Genomic DNA, 16162 nt, shown 5'->3' on the forward strand with positions numbered 1-16162 from the left:
GTCTAGTGGTTAGAGCTTTGGAGCTAGGTGCCAGGACTCCAGCTCTGGGAGGGGGCGTGGTGTGTAGTGGTTAGCATTGGGACTGGGAGCCAGGATTTCTGGGCTGTATCTCTGGAACGGGACTGGTGTCTAGTAGTTTGCGTTGGAGCTGGGATCCAAGACTACATGGCTTTATCCCTGGCTCTGGGGGGAGATAGCAGCATCTAGTGGTTAGAGCAGAGGGGTTGGGAGCCAGGACTCCTGGATTGTAGTGATAGATTTGCCATGGATGTTCACAACAGCACGGGAGTGGCAGGGGCAGAGGGTCATTATAACATTAGGCCAACAGAACTGCCCGGCACAGGCCTTAAACTTGGCTCCACCTGGAGGAGAGTCCCGATGAGCTGTGAGCAGAAGTGGGTCTATGACACACAGGGCCATGGCTCTGATTCCACCCAGCAGGGGGTCGGGGGAGGCCCCAGAACCAGGAAGTGGCAGCATCATTTCACAAAGCAGAGTAGTTTATTGGTTCCGCAGTGCGGGGGTGTGTGGCCTCCCCAACACCGTGCAGTGGGGCCACGGGGTGGGCTCAGAACTGGACGTAGGACAGGGCCACGTCACCGTTGATCTCCAGCATGTCGATCTGCTGGAAGTTGTGGACGCGGTGGTTATAGTTGAAGAGCGGCTGCCCATTGACGAAGACCTTGAAACGCTGGTTGCCACAGCGGATGGAAATCTGGCACGGGGAGGGAAGGGGAGAGCAGATGTGAGAAGGATCTGCCCAGGATGGGGACCAGACAGGCAGCATGGCCTAGTGGAACTAGCACTGCTTAGATAATCATGAGACCTGGGTTTTAATCCCGGCTGTAGCATAGCCACGCCTTGGCCTGAGTATGCTTCTGGGCCTCAGTTTCCCCATGTGGCACATGAACTAACAATGAAGTGCTTTACAATGGATCTCAGTGTCGTTATCCCCCTCGTACAGGAAGGAGAACCAGAGACCTCCAGATTTGTATAAATCCCCCCTGGCTCTGCCCCTCTTCGACCAGAATCCAGGTCTCCTGAATTTCAGTCCAGTGCTCAAGTTGCTTGGCTCCTCGGCTTCCCACAGAAGGGAAATGGACCCTTCTTCCACTACTATTTCTTCCCTCCTGTGCTGGGCAGAGCAGCTCATGGAGGCGAAGAGAAGGGCGTCTGCCCCCTGGTTCTCATGTGCCTGCACTTTTCCATTTGGTTCAGACTGATCAATGAGGCCTGGTTAAATGAAACCAGGAGAGGGCCAAAGGAAAATCTCCCTTAACCACTAGCTTTATTGGCACTATGACACACAGACATGCTGTTCTGATGTTATTCAACAGAGGACATCACCATGTACACACACACACACACACACACTGCTTTAAACCCTGGGCTTGAGCTAAAAGTTAATCCCCCATTAACTGTTAGCAGTATAGGGCATATGATACACAGATAAATAGCTCAGATTCCACCCAGCAGAAGGCAGCTGCATCTACACACACACAAACACACACTCTCCTACTTCCCTCCTCTCTTCCATATGCCCAAAGACATAAAATAATAGAAACTATCCATTAGCTGCTAGCTATATAGGGATTATGACACACAAGATGAAGTTCTGATGCCATCTAGCAGAGAGGAACAACGCCTGGATATACACACATTTGTATGCACATGTAACCCACACACCTACCGGATGTGGTTCACTGTTCCATGTAGTGGCAGTTAGACCACTTGCAGAGAAACAATGGCTCCTCTACAGCTCTAGTTTTTAGCTCATACTCTCCCATATTCGAGTCTGCCTGTCAGACACAAGCACACTCACCCTCTGCTCCGGAAGACCCTAGGCAAGGAGAATCCCCCCTTAGCCGCTAGCAGTATAGGGCATATGCCACACAGATGAGCAGTTTACTCACATCGAAGTACTGGCCATGTTGGAAGGGGTTGAAAGGCAGCTCTCTCTCCTCTGGGCCCCACCGCCCCTGCAGGAAGCTATTCCTCACAACAGTGTTCTCATTCAAGCGAGGGTTAATGTGCAGTGCAATATCCTTGGAGTAGCCCATCTTGAAGTTGATATGGAAGCTGGGGAGGCAGAGAACCAGTGAGGCTGGAGATTTGTGACTGGGTAGGGGGGATCATCTCTAGAGTGAGGTGCAGCTTTGGGGGCAGGGCCAGACGTGCAAGTCAGCTGAACACTTGGATGGGTGAACTCTAAGGCTTGGTGCACAGGGCAGGGAGCCAGGACAGCTGGGTTTGGAAAAGGGAGTGATGTCCACTGGTTAGAGCAAGGGCCTGGGAGCCAGGATGCCTGGGTTCTCTCCTCAGCTCTGGGGGAAGGGGAGTATTCTGGGTAGAGTAGGCAAAGGACACTGCGGGGGGCAGGTCAGAACTCCTGAGTTTTATCCCCAGCTTTGCACTGATTCCCCATGAGACCTAGGGATGGTGGGTCACTGCCGCCTCCTTGCCGGTGCCTCAGGTTCCCCTGAGGAAGACAGTACCATAGCCACATACCTCTTCGCACCCTGTGGGACTAATCCTTTCACCACCACTGTCTTCTTGGACACCAGCCCGCCTGGGATGTTACCCACATAGGGGACTTGCTGCAAGAGAAGGGAGACCCCCAGCTAGAGCTGCCCTGCCCGGTGCTGCGGTGAGGAGCATCCCTGATATGTTACAGGGACGTGCCTCAGGAGGGAGTGCTTCCCCCCCACTCCCTGCTGTCAGGACTGGTCTCAGTGCCCCAATGTAGAGCTAGAGGGGCTCAGTAGGGGGCACTCTCCCTAGGCAACCAGTGCCAGTTCCCATGCCATCCTGGGGGTACCGGGCTGCAGGGCACAGAGCAGGGTCTTGGCAGGGCAGGGGGCTCGGGGGTGCTGTGCTGCAGCAAATAGGACGGGAGCCCAGCAGGGGGCGCTGTGAAGCAGGAAATGGGACAGGGGATCGGCAGGGGGCCGGGCTTTGTTCATTGTGGCTCTTGGTGCTTTCCACCCCAGAAGTGGCTGCACCCCAGGCTCAGGGAGGAATTTGAGAAACCACCAGGGTGGCTTTGCCACAGGAGGGCAGTGAAAGGGCAGCACAAGTACCAAGTGCACTGCACTTACCGGGTGGTAGGAAGCAGGGCCAGCCATCATCTGTGGGGCAGCAAAATCCAGGAGTTACTAGTCTGGCCAGCTGCGGGGTGGCCCAGCCTCCCTCCCTATGGCTGCAGTGTCTCAGTCACTCCCAGCCACAGCAAGGAATCAATCAGCTGATGGCTTCTCTCTCGTTTTCCTGGGGATATCTGGCCTCTCCTTAGCTAACATCCTCCCCTCGTCCAGCACCTTCCTGTTGGATACACCAAACAGCAGCTGCACCCCACCCCAGAGGTGGCTGCATCTCAGAGCTGAGTGAGGAGTCCCCCATATAATCAGCTGCCGTGCTCCACCCTAGAAGTGGCTGCATTTCAAGAGTGGGTGACCTGACCTCAGAATAAACAGCTTCCAGTGCCCTACCCCAGAGGTGGCTGCATCTCACTGTTGGGCTTTTCAAACAGTTCTCCGTAGTGAGAGGGTGTTGGTCAGTGACTTCTCTTCTCCCTGGCCCCAGGGTACTTACCGGCAGGCTTGTGGGTGGCAGAGGCATATTCGGCTGCATGCTCTGAGAGACAGAGAGCATGTAAAAGGAGGTGAGACTGCAAGGTTGGAACTGCTCTCCTTAGAGAAGCCCGCAAGAGTGAGCCATGGCTCTGATCCAGGGAGCAGGGGATCCCAGCTAGGTGGGCCCACAGGATCTCTGTTCCCCAGGGGAAGTAGATGCTAAGACAGAGGGAAGGTCCCTCTCGTTCTTCTTTGTGTGGGTGGGAAGGGACGAGAATCTCTGGCCTGGGGTCCCTGCAGCACCACCCCCCAAGCCTTCTGGTCTCATCACACTGCACCGGCGAGGGACGGCCTAGGGCTCAGCAAAGCAGCGTGTAGTTGCGCTAATGGACTGCCTCCCCTCCCCCAGCTGCCCTCCCTGAACTGGCATCTCCCTGGCCCCAGGAATGGGGGTCTCTCCGGGGTACTTACACGCATCCCAGGTTGCGGGTAAGACATCCCCTGCAGGAAGGAAACAGAGAGGGGAAAGGTGTCGTCAACCTGGAGCCGTCCCTAGTCTGGGTGAGCAGCAGGGTCTAGTGGTTAGAGGGAGGGGGAGTCAGGATTCCTGGTTTCTATCCTCAACTCTGGGAGGGGAGAGCGGGGACAAGTAGTGGCCAGGACTCCAGGATTCTTTCCCAAGGTCTGGGGGGAGGGAGGTATAGCGGTGAGAGGGAACCTGGGAGTCAGGACCCCTGGGTTCTCGCCTCATTCTTCCCACTGTCCACACCCTGAGATTTTCCCACAGGGCCAGTGCCACGCACAAGCATCACAGCCCCAAATCCCCTAGCCCACAGCTCCCCAGGGGTGTCATTTGGTGGGGGGCAGCAGCCCCCACCCCTGCAAGAACCCAGGCACTGCAAGACCTTGGCTCCTGCCACCCCCGCCCACCTACCTGACTGCTTGCTTTGTTTGCACAGACACAGACTAACACGGCTCCCCCCTCTTTATGGAGATTCACCCACACACTTCCTGGGGCTGAGAGGTCACTGAGTCCAGTCCCCGCTCTCTCCTGTTGACTTTTTAATACTTTTGAGAGTCACCGAGTTTCTCAAACTTGCGTCCCTTCAGGGAGTGGCTGGGAGGTGATGTTTATACTCTCAAATATTTAGAGCCACAGTGTCCAATAAGCTCCCCGGAAGAAATTTAAGTGTTGAGTGGGGCGCTGGGGGGGAGCGCCTCAAAGCAAAGGGCTGGGGCGGGGAGGGTCAGGAGGCAGAGGCGGGAGGGGGGAACAGGGAGGGTCAGAAGGTGGGGGGGAACAGGGAGGGTCAGAAGGTGGGGGGCAGGGAAGAACAAGGAGGGTCAGGAGGCCGGGGGGGGGGCACTGTTCCCTCTAAGATTTTTCATCCAGGACAGGAGTGAATTTTGTCTTGTGCACCAACACTGAGGTCACCTGCCCCTGCCCCTGCACTGCCCCCAGCAGTTACTAACAGAGGTGTTTTGAAAGCAGATGCATGCGCCCGTACACCCCAGAGGGAAGTGGGAAGCTCCAGCCACCCACACACAGAAGGTGGGAGCCCCAGACACACACACACACACACACACACACACCAGAAGGAAGGGGGGGCCCAGCCACACACACAAACACCCCAGAGGGAAGGGGGGGGGCCCAGCCACACACACAAACACCCCAGAGGGAAAGGAGGGGCCCCAGCCACACACACACACCCCAGAGGGAAGGGGGGGCCCAGCCACACACAGAGAAGGAAGGTGGTACCCCCAGCCCCCTCCCATCAGTGGGAAGGGGGGAACCCCAGCCACACCCACCCACACACATATATGGAAGGTGGGAGCTCCAGACACACACATGCCCCCTCAGCCCCGCCCCCCCCCATAACAATAGGGGTGAAGAGGAGAAATTACCCAGTCCAGCCCTTTAAGGGTGGCTGGGAGCCCCTGGCCCCTTCGAACTGCCCTGCAGACCACTGTGCCTCTGGGCCACTCCACCAGCTTGACACAGTGCCTGAGGGCCAACTACCCCCAGCCCCGCCCTCTCTGCCCCGCCCATTCTGCCCTAAGCCACGCCCCATTCTGCCCTAAGCCACGCCCCATTCTGGGACTGTAGAGCCAGGTCTCCGCCGACCCTGCCATGGCTGTCAGCCTCACCGCCGCCCCCCCAACCTGAAATGACCTCTCCCCCGGGGGCTCCCCCCACACCCCAGTCACTCACGCTGCCCCCCATCATGTTCCCGCCGATGATGTTGATCGACTGCAACTGGACGTCCCCATCCACGTCGACCACCTGGACGCGCTCGGGTGGGATGCGGTGCTGGAACTCGCAGTAGGGGGCTCTGTTCACCGTGATCTGGGGCGCGGGACAGGCAGCGTCAGGCCCTCAGCCCCACCCCTCCCCTCGCTCAGTGGAAGAGCCTCGTGGGGTTCCCCTGGGGTGTACGGGGGTGCCGGGAGCCGGGCAGGCTCTGGGCACCAGCTGCTGACCCAGGAATTGGTGGGGCAGGACTTTTCTGACTCCTGGGGATAGGACTCTCAGGGGCCAGTTGGGTGGGGGTTGGGAGTGAGGCCTGCTGGTCCCCATCTCACAGAGTAGGGCTTTGTGGGGGGAACCCCGCAATTACAGCCAGTCCGGCTTCAAGGCCAGCTGAGGCCTCCCCACCCAGCTGGGGGAGGGGATGTCACCCCCCCCTCCCTTTTCCCAGGACGCCGGGGAGCAGCCGCTAGCCCAGTGGCCTGGAGCAGTTCCATGGCAGATGGGGTACTGCCCCCCAAATCCCCCCTGCCTCTTGATCCAGTGGGGCAAACCCTCCCCATGCCCCTCCCCAGCCCCCAACATTTCCCCTGCCCCACATCCTGGGGTCCCACCACTGGTGCATCATCCCACTGCCTCCCCGTTCCAGATTGTGATCATCTAGTTCGTCCCTTACACCCCCAACAGCCCCCACGATCCTGTGTCCCTCTCCCTCCCCACAGGCCCCCAACATCCCTTGTGCTACCAGCCTGCCCCCAGAGCCCCCACATCCCTTGTACCCCCACAGGCCCCCCAGCTTCCCTGTCCCTCTCCGCCCACAAGCCCCCAGTAATATCCCTTATGCGCTCCTCTCCCCAGGACCCCATGTCCCTTCTGACCCCCACATCCCTTGTGCCCCCCCGACTGCCCCGTACCTGGTAGCCCTGGGGTGTGATGATGAAGACCACTTCGAAGTGCTGCCCCTTGTGGAAGGGCATGGGCTTGTGCTCCTCGCGGGCCCATGAGCCCTGGAAGCTGTTGAGCACCACCTTGTCCCCGCTGTCGAAGCGGGGGTTGAAGTGCAGGGCGACGTCTGCTCCCTTCTGCTGCCCGCAGGCAAAATTCACCCGGAACCTGGGGGTGGGGAGTGAGCCAGTGGGGCGCATGTCCCAGAACCCCCCCATCAGCGGATCCCACCCCTTGCGGTTCTTGCCGAGGCAAACCCCAGGGACCGCGGCACCTGGGCTAATTCAGACAGGGGCGTCAGCCCCACTACAGGCATTTCCCAGGGCGGGTTTCTCACAGAGCTGTCCTCTGACTCCCCTGGGGTCCGATTCATGGTCACAGCTGCCCCAGCTGCCATCCCACCTCCCACCGGGCTGCCCACAGGTCCTGCCAAACCACAGGTGTGCCAGACCGGCTACAGCACCGTGGGCATGGGGGGAAGGCAAGGCGAGCCCCTGCCACGCTCCTACCAGCCCCAGTTCCTATTGTGGCCACTAGCCCCGGTCTCCACTAAGTCTATCATACCCTGTCCTCCGGCCCAGCCCCAGGCCTCCGCCGCTTCCCACGTGCCCAGAGCAGGGCAGCCGTTGCTGCTCCCTGCCCCACACTTGGGAGGCAGCCCCAGCCCTCCCAGCTGGGTGGAGTGTGGTGGACAGGGCCACCCAGGTCTTCCCATGCCTCTGTTACGCACAGGCTCTGTCTGGGCAGAATCAGCGGGAAGGGGACCCACTGTGGAAGGGGGAGGGGGATTCAAACTGGGGGAGAAGTTGCGGGGGGGGCCGAACTCCTGGGAGGAGATCGAAGGCACTGGTGGAACTTGGCCGGGTGTAGGCTGGTGGGCGGTGGCAGCTGATCAGGAGAGCCCAGTGCCGCCCAGCTGATTAGCAGCACGCCCACAGCTAGGTTTGTTTCTACTGGTGGTCCACGTGCCTCGGCACACAGAACAAAAATATTCCACACGTCTGGAAAGGATGAGAGTGAACCCTGCTGTGTGGGCTCTGTTGCTCTCAGTACCTGGGGGGCAAAGGCTGGAGCAGGGTGGGCTGAAAGGTGAATGGGCCAGGAAAAGACTGGGGCTGGACATGCAGGTGATTTCTGGCCCAGGGAGAAAGGAGGGCCTGGCACAGCCTCTGGGCCGGTGTAGTGGGGGGCAAACAGCCCCTCCATGATTTGCAGACGGGGCTGTGAGGGGTTTGACTGGACTGGAGGTCCTAGAGCAGTTGGGAAGGCCCCGACGGGAGGGACTGGTGCTTTGGAGTCCCATTCCTGACCCCAGCCTCAGCTGCACTGCTGACCACTCTTACATGGACTCAGGGATGTGTGTCATAAGCCCTATACTGCAGGGAACAGAGAGGGATTTTGTTCAAGCAGATTGGAGTGGGGAGGGGTTGAGTTCTAGCCCTGTGAATGGGGAGGAGCTGGCTGGGTTGTGAAAGAGGAACTGGCTGCAGGGGGCAGGGACAAAGGGCTGAGGGTGGCACAGTGAGATGAATGCCTGAAAGCAGGTGCTTGGGGCCAGGTCGAACTGGCCCACAGAAGGGGGAGGGACTTTTGGAGTGGCTGTGATGGGGGCGGAGCTCAGGGCCCTTCCCCAAGCCCAGCGCTCCAAACTCGGCTGAGCAAGTTCCTGTTTCTCCACATTGATGAGCCACAAACCCCACCATTGTCACTTTCATTGAACATCCCAGGCAGCTCTGTGTCACGTCCCATCCAAACTGGACTGTGGATAAGGCCCGTCTGCTTCCCGAGATCTCCTCCACTGTGTGACTCTGCCACTTGCTACCTGTCCCACACCCACGTGGTGTGGCTGCTAAATTCCTACCACTTTCCACCCCAGAGGTGGCTGCATCTCAGTGGTGGGGGAAAGATCCCCGAAAAACCAGTTCCTGCACCCCACCCCAGAGGTGGCTGCATCTCAGCACTGGAGGATGGATCCCTGTATAACCAGCTCCCATGCCGCATGAGCCCTGGCTATCCATCCCCCCGCCCCCCACTTCCCCACTGCCAGGAGTGTTTCTGACATGTTACCTCTTGGTGTGGTGGGGCACCGTGCCCTGGACATAGACAGACATCCCAGGCTGCAGCCCTCCAGCCACGGGGGTGACATATGGGAGGGGCTGAAAGATGGAGAAAAAGAGAGAGAAGCTATTGGGAGGGGAATTGACCGGTGATATCACAGTCCTATAGACACACAGCGCTGGGTGCCAGCCAGCACCACCTTATTGCCATACTGCCCCCCAGGCGCCTTTAGCAATGCCAGGTGACCACCCTGCTACCCAGCCCTGCCTCTCCCTGATTGGCTTGCCCAGGGGTTGGGATCTAGCCAGATCCCTCGTCGGCAACCGGGCCAGGGCTGGCGGCAGTCAGGGTCCCTTTAAGTCACACCTTGGCTAGCAGCTTTTCCCCACCTGGAGGACCCCCAGTCTACAGCCTCTGCCTTCTGGAGGCGGATTATGATCAGCGGGTGTCTGCTTTGGGTCTTCAGGGAAAGGAGACAGCCAGGGGCCCTGTGTTAATGATTAATTAGTCCCTGCACACAGGTAAGCTGGGTGCGGCCCTCCGGCTGGAGCTGCTCCACATGAGAAACACACAGTGGAGGGGGTGGGTTTGCCACATCCAACTCCTCTTCCCCAGCCTACCCCCTTTGGATCTTATCCAGCACCTTCTGGAGCAGCTCCCCCAGGCCTGGAAAAAAATCCGGGTGGCTGGCAGAGCCAGAGCAAAGCCTCCGTCCCAGCCTCTTGGTCTGCACCGTGGCCAGATGACATCCAGTCCCTCTGTGAGTTTTTTGCATTAGCAGCATCAGCTCTCAGGCAGGGTCTGATGCTGGCTGCTGGCTGTTGGCCTCTGGGTGCATGAGTGACACATCTTTGCCTGGGGAAACTGAGCCACCGAGAAATGGGGGCCGATGATTAACTCACCTGCATACAGGCGAGCTTCCAGCTGCGACAGCCTCCTGGCCCAGAGAGGGCCGTTACGCTGGCTATCGGTAGCTGCTGGGTTGGTGTCGGTGGCGACGGAGATCAGAGCTATTTAGGGACTGACTTTCAGTGGGCATTACATTTGGGAGTGTGGGCCTCTGTGTGGTGTTTGCTGAGGTGCTGCTGTCACAAGGCCAAGGAGCTATCCAGCCACCCAGCCAGTGAGGGGACCAGCAGGGCTGCGGGCCTGGTGAGATTTAAGCCACTCCACGGCTTTGCATGAAAAATGTCACACCCAGTTCCCAACCTCCGCGGAGCGCTCCGGTGGCAGCCAGGCAAGCTCGGGGCTGTCGCTGGGTCTGCCAGAGCTGAGAGCTTTCAGCCAGGTGCTGGTGGCTGACGCAGTAAGAGCCAATTCCCACCAGGCCTGACCCCCCGACTCCCACCCCGCACCTGTAAGTGGCTCCAACAACTGAACACGCTCCCTGAGTGGGGGTGGGCGATGAACTGTCTCAGAGACGCCCCGGGAGCTGCAGAGACCGCAGCGCAGGGCTGAAGTAAACACTCTGCTGGCAGAGCTTGGTCAGCCTGAAATTTGCTCAGGTGGCATTGGGGTGGGTCCACGGGGGAAATGTGAGGTGGTTGGAACGCAGCGAGCTGGGGGACAGGGAGTGGGGATTTGCAAAGTGCACACCATGCCCTCATGGGCACAGTGTTCCGGGGATGCCACCCTCCCAGTGGGTGGTCAGGCTCTGCCAGGATTTCCAGAGGTGTGGGAGACACCAGACTGGAGTCAGGCCAGTAGCAAGGGGCAGCACCACCCCAGAGCAGCCTGCGACTCAAGGCCCCAATCCTGCAGCGGTGGCTGGAGCAAGGCTGACTGATGAGAGGAGGGAATGGTGAGGCGTTAATGAGTAACTGGACTTGACAGTTTCCCTGTTGGAGACAAAGAGCAGAATGGAAACCTGTCCCGGCCGAGGGACAGTGTCCCCACAGCTCTTCTCTGTTCAATGCTTTGCTTTATTACTGGCTGTCTTCTTGGTGGCAGGGACCTCAGAGCAATGCCATGCCAGGGGTTGGGGGGAGGAGGATATACACACACACTCACCGGGTTGTAGACAGGCTGGTAGCCGGGTGCAGGGACGTAGGCCATTGGGGCGTTGATGTCTCTCCCTGTGCAGCAAACAGACAGGACGAGGCACAGGGAATGGGCCAAGCGGAGCGAAGGGGTTTTATAGAGACGGACTGGGAGGTGGGGCAGCCAGGCCACTCAGCTTGCCACCACCCATCTGCCCAGGTGGACGTGTCAGGCCACACCCTGCTCGGTGGAAAATCCCCTTGTCCCTGTACAAGTGGCAAGGGCAAATTTATGATGAGCTGTAGCTGAATGTGGCATGGGCTGGCAGGACTCCTGGGTTCTGTTCCTAGTCTGGCAGGTCCAGGGATGCAGTGTGTGAGGAGTAAAAGTCAGGCTCTCTGGGGTCTAGTGGTTAGTGTGGGGAAGCAGGGGCTGATAGCAAGGACTCCTGGGTTCTAGCCCCAGCTCGGGAGTGGGAGGCATGTCTCATAGCTAAGGGGAGGGGTGGAGTCAAATTCCTGGGGTCTCTGGGAGTTGCTCACCCCTCACTGTTACTGCAGCACAAACCCCTCCCAGTATCACGTGTGCTCAGTGAGCATGGAGCTGGGCTAGTCAGTTTCCCTCCCAGTGCCTGGTACCATCTGCTTTGCGGTAACTGGGCAGTGAGCCCCTGCAGTGAGGGGGGGTTAAATTCACACACAAGTCCTGCCCGGGGTGCAGTGAAGGCGGGAGCACAGCTAAGCTGATCAGGCTCCAGCACAACAAAAACCAAACAGAGCCTGGGTCAACTGTTAGTGCTCGATCAGTGTGACTGTTCCAGGGAGTGGGGTCTAGTGGTTACAGCAGGGAGGGGGACTGGGAGTCAGGACACTTGGGTTCTAATTCCTGGCTCTGCTACAGTCCAAGTTCCCAGCTCTCCCACCGAACTTAAGGGAGGTGGACAGTGGTACGGTGTCACATTCCCCTGGGCTTTGTACAAGAATTGCCAGCCTTCCAGGAATTAGCGTCACCTGCAACCAGAAGGGGGAAAAGTACCCAAAAAGTTACTTGAGTAAAAGTGCAGCTGCTTTCACTGGTTGGATACTTGAGTACAATCAAGATGTGACGTGTGTACTTTTCCTCAAGCAATTTTCCAGAGAGACCACAAAAAAACAACAGGAAGTCCTGTGGCACCTGATAGCCTAGCAGATTTTCTGGAACATAACCCACTTCATCACATGCCTGACAGATGCAGAGTGATACCAGTGACTTGTACTTAAGTATGACCCCCCAAAGCAGCTATTATTTTACTCTAGCAACTTTTTGGGTACTTTTGCCACCTCTGCCTTTAACCTGATGTGACACAGCCTCCAGGAATATGTTCAAACATTGACAGCCCTGGCTTGGAAAGGTCCCTTCCCTGCTCCGTGCCCATGTGTCTGCCTCATAGGACGAGCAGGTGGTCCCAGTCCCAGCTGCAGGGCTTGGGGGCTGTGCTGAAGCTTGGGAAAGGCGAAGGGCCAGGTGGGTTTTCGGCTGAAGGCCCAGCCCTCGCACGGGGGTGATCTGGCTTGGCTCTGGGGAGCAAGCACGAGGCACTGGGGCTGGACTCAGGGAAGTGGTGGAAGGGGTGCCCTGTAGGAGACCCGTGTATGGCTGTGAGGTGGGTGCAGCTCCTTCCCAAGATGTGAAAAGCCCTGTGCCCTTTCCTCCAGGATGTGCAGCTCTCCCGGAGCCGTGCCCAGATGATAAATGGGTTGCAGCCTGGGGTTTTGTTTGCCGAGGATGGGAACCTCCCTGTGGGCGGCTGGTTCAGCACAGCAGGCCTGTGCTTTTGTCCCAGCTGGGATGGGACGGTGGGGGCAGCAGGCAGGAGAAAGACTGGTTGGGAACGTGGCCACAGAGCTTCCTGTTTGCTCTGCATTGTTGCCCGGCAGTGGGGCACTTTTACCCTGGCTCCACCGTGGCCACAGCCCATGCGCAAGGGAGGCCATGGTATTGGTGTTTCAGATCCTGAGGCTAGCAGGAGGGGAGTGGGGTGAGGCTTGGGACGCAGCCCCCAGTCTGGTTTTCTGCCACAAGGACCTACTGCCTGCTGAAGCTTCCCAGGGTGAGGCAAACAGCAGGTTGGTAGGTGATTCCCAGGCCTCTAAGGCAGGCCCCCACAGTTGTGCTGGGATGAACGAGCTCCACTTGTCTACTTGACAGGTGCAGGCTGGCTACAGGGCTGGAAGCCAGGACCATTCCCTTCCCAGTCATCCCTGCTCACTCCCCTACGGGCACTGGCACCGGTGTTACGGCAACATCTAGCACTCACCTTTCCCACCATGGGGCATCATTGGGCTGGGCACCACACACCCCAGAAGGTGGGAGCAGGCGAGGTCTGGTGTTACAGGTGCAGGGCTTATTAGGTGTATTACAGGAGCAGAGGAGATCCAGGTCCTATTGTACCAGCTGCCATGCAGCAAAAGACAAGCTCCCAGACTGAATGATCAGCAGGTGGGAGGGGAAACTGAGGCACAGAGAGACATGATTTTCCCATGGCACAAACAGAACCCAGCTGGCCTGGCTTCCATCACTGGCCACCACCCGCTGTGAACAGGTGGAGGCTTAACCCATGGTTTCAGGTTGCTTGGGTTGGTGGGGGTAAGTCCAGGGACCTCGATCAATTCCACCCCCCCCAACTCTGGTAGGGCTGATGCAGAACCACCTCCTGTTCACACAGGCTGGCACAGGTCAGAGTCTCTTCCGAGGGCTGTGTCCCACACACGAAAGGAAGTGCAGATACTAGCCCTAGCCCTTCCCTACCTATCTTTATTACTCTTTGCTCAGCCTGTGGGATTGCACCACACGGCTAATTAAATGGGCCAGAGGCCAGGCCAAGAGAGGTAGGGCAGTTGGTAGAGCCAGCACCCCTTGGATCTGTGCCCCATCCCCCCTTATCACCCAGAGCTCTCCAGGTAGGTGGATTTTATGGGTTGATTGCTTGTGAGGTTGGACAGGAGGTTAGCAATGTTCACGGCAGCTAGGGCAGGGATGTGCGTGGGCACTCAGGTGAGTGGGTGTAAAAAATGTGTGCCAGGTCCTTGCTTAGGGGCCTCTGCTCCACCAGTGAGCACTGGCACCAGGAGATTTTCAGTTGCAAAAAAGAAGAGCAGATATGACACCCACAGAATTCAGGTCCTTTCCCCAACTGGGTGGGACTGGAAGAAGCACTTCCCAAACCTGCCATTGTACCCCTTCGATTTGCATCATCCTCCCATTCAGACCACGAACTGGAAAGCCCCGACTCTGAGTAACAGGAGCTGTGTCTACACGTGCACGCTACTTCGAAGTAGCGGCACTAACATCGAAATAGCGGCCGTCGCGGCTACACGCATCGGGCACTATTTCGAAGTTATCTTCGGCGTTAGGCGGCGAGACGTCGAAGTCGCTAACCTCATGAGGGGATCGGAATAGCGCCCTACTTCGACGTTCAACGTCGAAGTAGGGACCGTGTAGACGATCCGCGTCCCGCAACGTCGAAATTGTGGGGTCCTCCATGGCAGCCATCAGCTGGGGGGTTGAGAGACACTCTCTCTCCAGCCCGTGCAGGGCTCTATGGTCACCGTGTGCAGCAGCCCTTAGCCCAGGGCTTCTGGCTGCTGCTGCTGCAGCGGGGGATTCATGCTGCATGCACAGGGTCTGCAACTCGTTGTCGGCTCTGTGTATCTTGTGCTGTTTAGTGCAAGTGTGTCTGGGAGGGGCCCTTTAAGGGAGCGGCTGGCTGTTGAGTCCGCCCTGTGACCCTGTCTGCAGCTGTGCCTGGCACCCTTATTTCGATGTGTGCTACTGTGGCGTGTAGACATACCCTCGCAGCGCCTATTTCGATGTGGTGCTGCGCAACGTCGATGTTGAACATCGACATTGCCAGCCCTGGAGGACGTGTAGACGTTATTCATCGAAATAGCCTATTTCGATGTCGCCACATCGAAATAAGCTACTTCGATGTAGGCTTCACGTGTAGACGTAGCCAGGAACAGCTCCAGATTTTGGGGGCCCTGAAATGAAGTGTTTTTTAAGCTTTGTGGAGCAGCAAAAGGGCAACACAAGGAACATGTGGGTCAACCTCCAATCGAGAACTCAGCACTGCAGCGGCTCTAGCGATCACATGTGGGCAGCTCCAGTCTGGCAGGTTCATGGGTGCTGGTGGGGCCCTGGCCCTCTGTGCCAATAGGCAGCAGGAGCATGCCACAGGATTCCCCTGGCACTCGTGTTTCCAATATTAATTAGTGAAGAACACCTCAGAAGGGCTCTACTGGAAGCCTGGGGTGGAGTTGGCCTTTTAAGCACGGCAAGAGGTGCATACAGGAACTATGGCAGGGGCGGATGACTGTACATCCAGGCTGTTACCCCCAGAAGTGTAAAGACACCAACCACGGTACAGCCCGTTTGTCTCTCGTTCTGTGATCACCTCGCAATTTTGCGTTGGCTGTTTCAAAACACTCCCTGTGACAGATTAAGCAAGATGCTAATCCATAGACTCACACCCTCTTGGAAAATAACCAAACCACAAAGGGAGTACGGACAACAAACTTCCGGAGCTCCAGGCTTGGCTGACACAAGTGGAAGGATGGAACATTGGAGCTGCAGTTGTGTCAGAGTGTGGGCAGTCAGAAAAGTGGTAGGATTGTACACAAACCCTGTTGCTGCCAAATTTGTGGCTTGCCAGCCCCTGAAGCTGTTGTATACCAACAGCAACCTGCTGTTAGAACAAACGCCCTTGGTGCTGGCGTTCGACAGCAAAATGAACAAGAACTGGAGCCTAGTCCCATGAGAACGACGGGGCTGGTAGGTCTGTGGACTGCCTGGGGCCAGCCGCTCCAAGCAGATGTTCCCAACTCTGGCCAGTGAGAGGGGAGCATGGAAAGCTGGTATGGACCATGGAGAGAAAGAGCTGTGCCCTGGGAAGGACTCACCAGGCCTCCTTGTGCTTTGGACACCTGGGTAACCCCAAGTTACCACCAGGGTTTGCAGGTCAGGGTCAAGGAGCAAGGAAGAGCCGTGGGTGGGAAGCCCAGAGAGCTGTGGGGCCTGAGCGGTTGGGAAAGGGTCAGAGTGCGTCTGCTGCATGGCCAAGCCCAGGCTGGGTAAAGCCCTTGGCTTCCCTGGGGCTGGTAACCATCTGTGCCCCTGCTAGGGGCAACTGGAGTCCCACACTTCAGCCTTTGCCTGGTGTAGGCCTGACAGTCCTGCTTTCTCCCCTGCCCTAGGGTGGTGGAGAGGGAAGAGGCAGCTCCACGGGCTCTGAGCAGCCCACCGCAGCTTGGTTAAAGGCTACAGTGGTCCCCCTACTCCAGCTTGCTCCTTCTAGCAGCCCCATTTGGGAGGCTATTCCAGG

General features: G+C 58.0%; 1 protein-coding gene across 1 annotated transcript; it reads right to left on the minus strand.

Annotated features, from left to right (window-relative positions):
* Window positions 1–505: 505 nt before the first annotated feature.
* Window positions 506–10882, minus strand: LGALS4 (galectin 4). Its single transcript, XM_075016503.1, has 10 exons — window positions 10834–10882; window positions 8833–8921; window positions 6735–6933; window positions 5785–5919; window positions 4044–4073; window positions 3592–3633; window positions 3099–3128; window positions 2509–2597; window positions 1914–2079; window positions 506–715 (listed from the first exon to the last, which is right to left on the minus strand). The coding sequence occupies exons 1-10, from the start codon at window positions 10876–10878 to the stop codon at window positions 569–571; spliced, it is 972 nt and encodes a 323-aa protein (XP_074872604.1). The 5' UTR covers window positions 10879–10882; the 3' UTR covers window positions 506–568.
* Window positions 10883–16162: the final 5280 nt, after the last annotated feature.

Source organism: Carettochelys insculpta, chromosome 22, assembly GCF_033958435.1.
Source record: "Carettochelys insculpta isolate YL-2023 chromosome 22, ASM3395843v1, whole genome shotgun sequence".
Lineage (NCBI taxonomy): Eukaryota > Metazoa > Chordata > Testudines > Carettochelyidae > Carettochelys > Carettochelys insculpta.

What these genes read in the sequence shown, in the direction of transcription:
- LGALS4 (XM_075016503.1), bottom strand. Translation starts at nt 10,878, where the DNA reads ATGGCCTACGTCCCTGCACCCGGCTACCAGCCTGTCTACAACCCG. An exon ending in ACCAGCCTGTCTACAACCCG is followed by an intron (nt 8,922 to 10,833) that starts GTGAGTGTGTGT and finishes TCCATCTTTCAG; the next exon opens with CCCCTCCCATATGTCACCCC. An exon ending in AACATGGCCAGTACTTCGAT is followed by an intron (nt 716 to 1,913) that starts GTGAGTAAACTG and finishes TCCCCGTGCCAG; the next exon opens with ATTTCCATCCGCTGTGGCAA.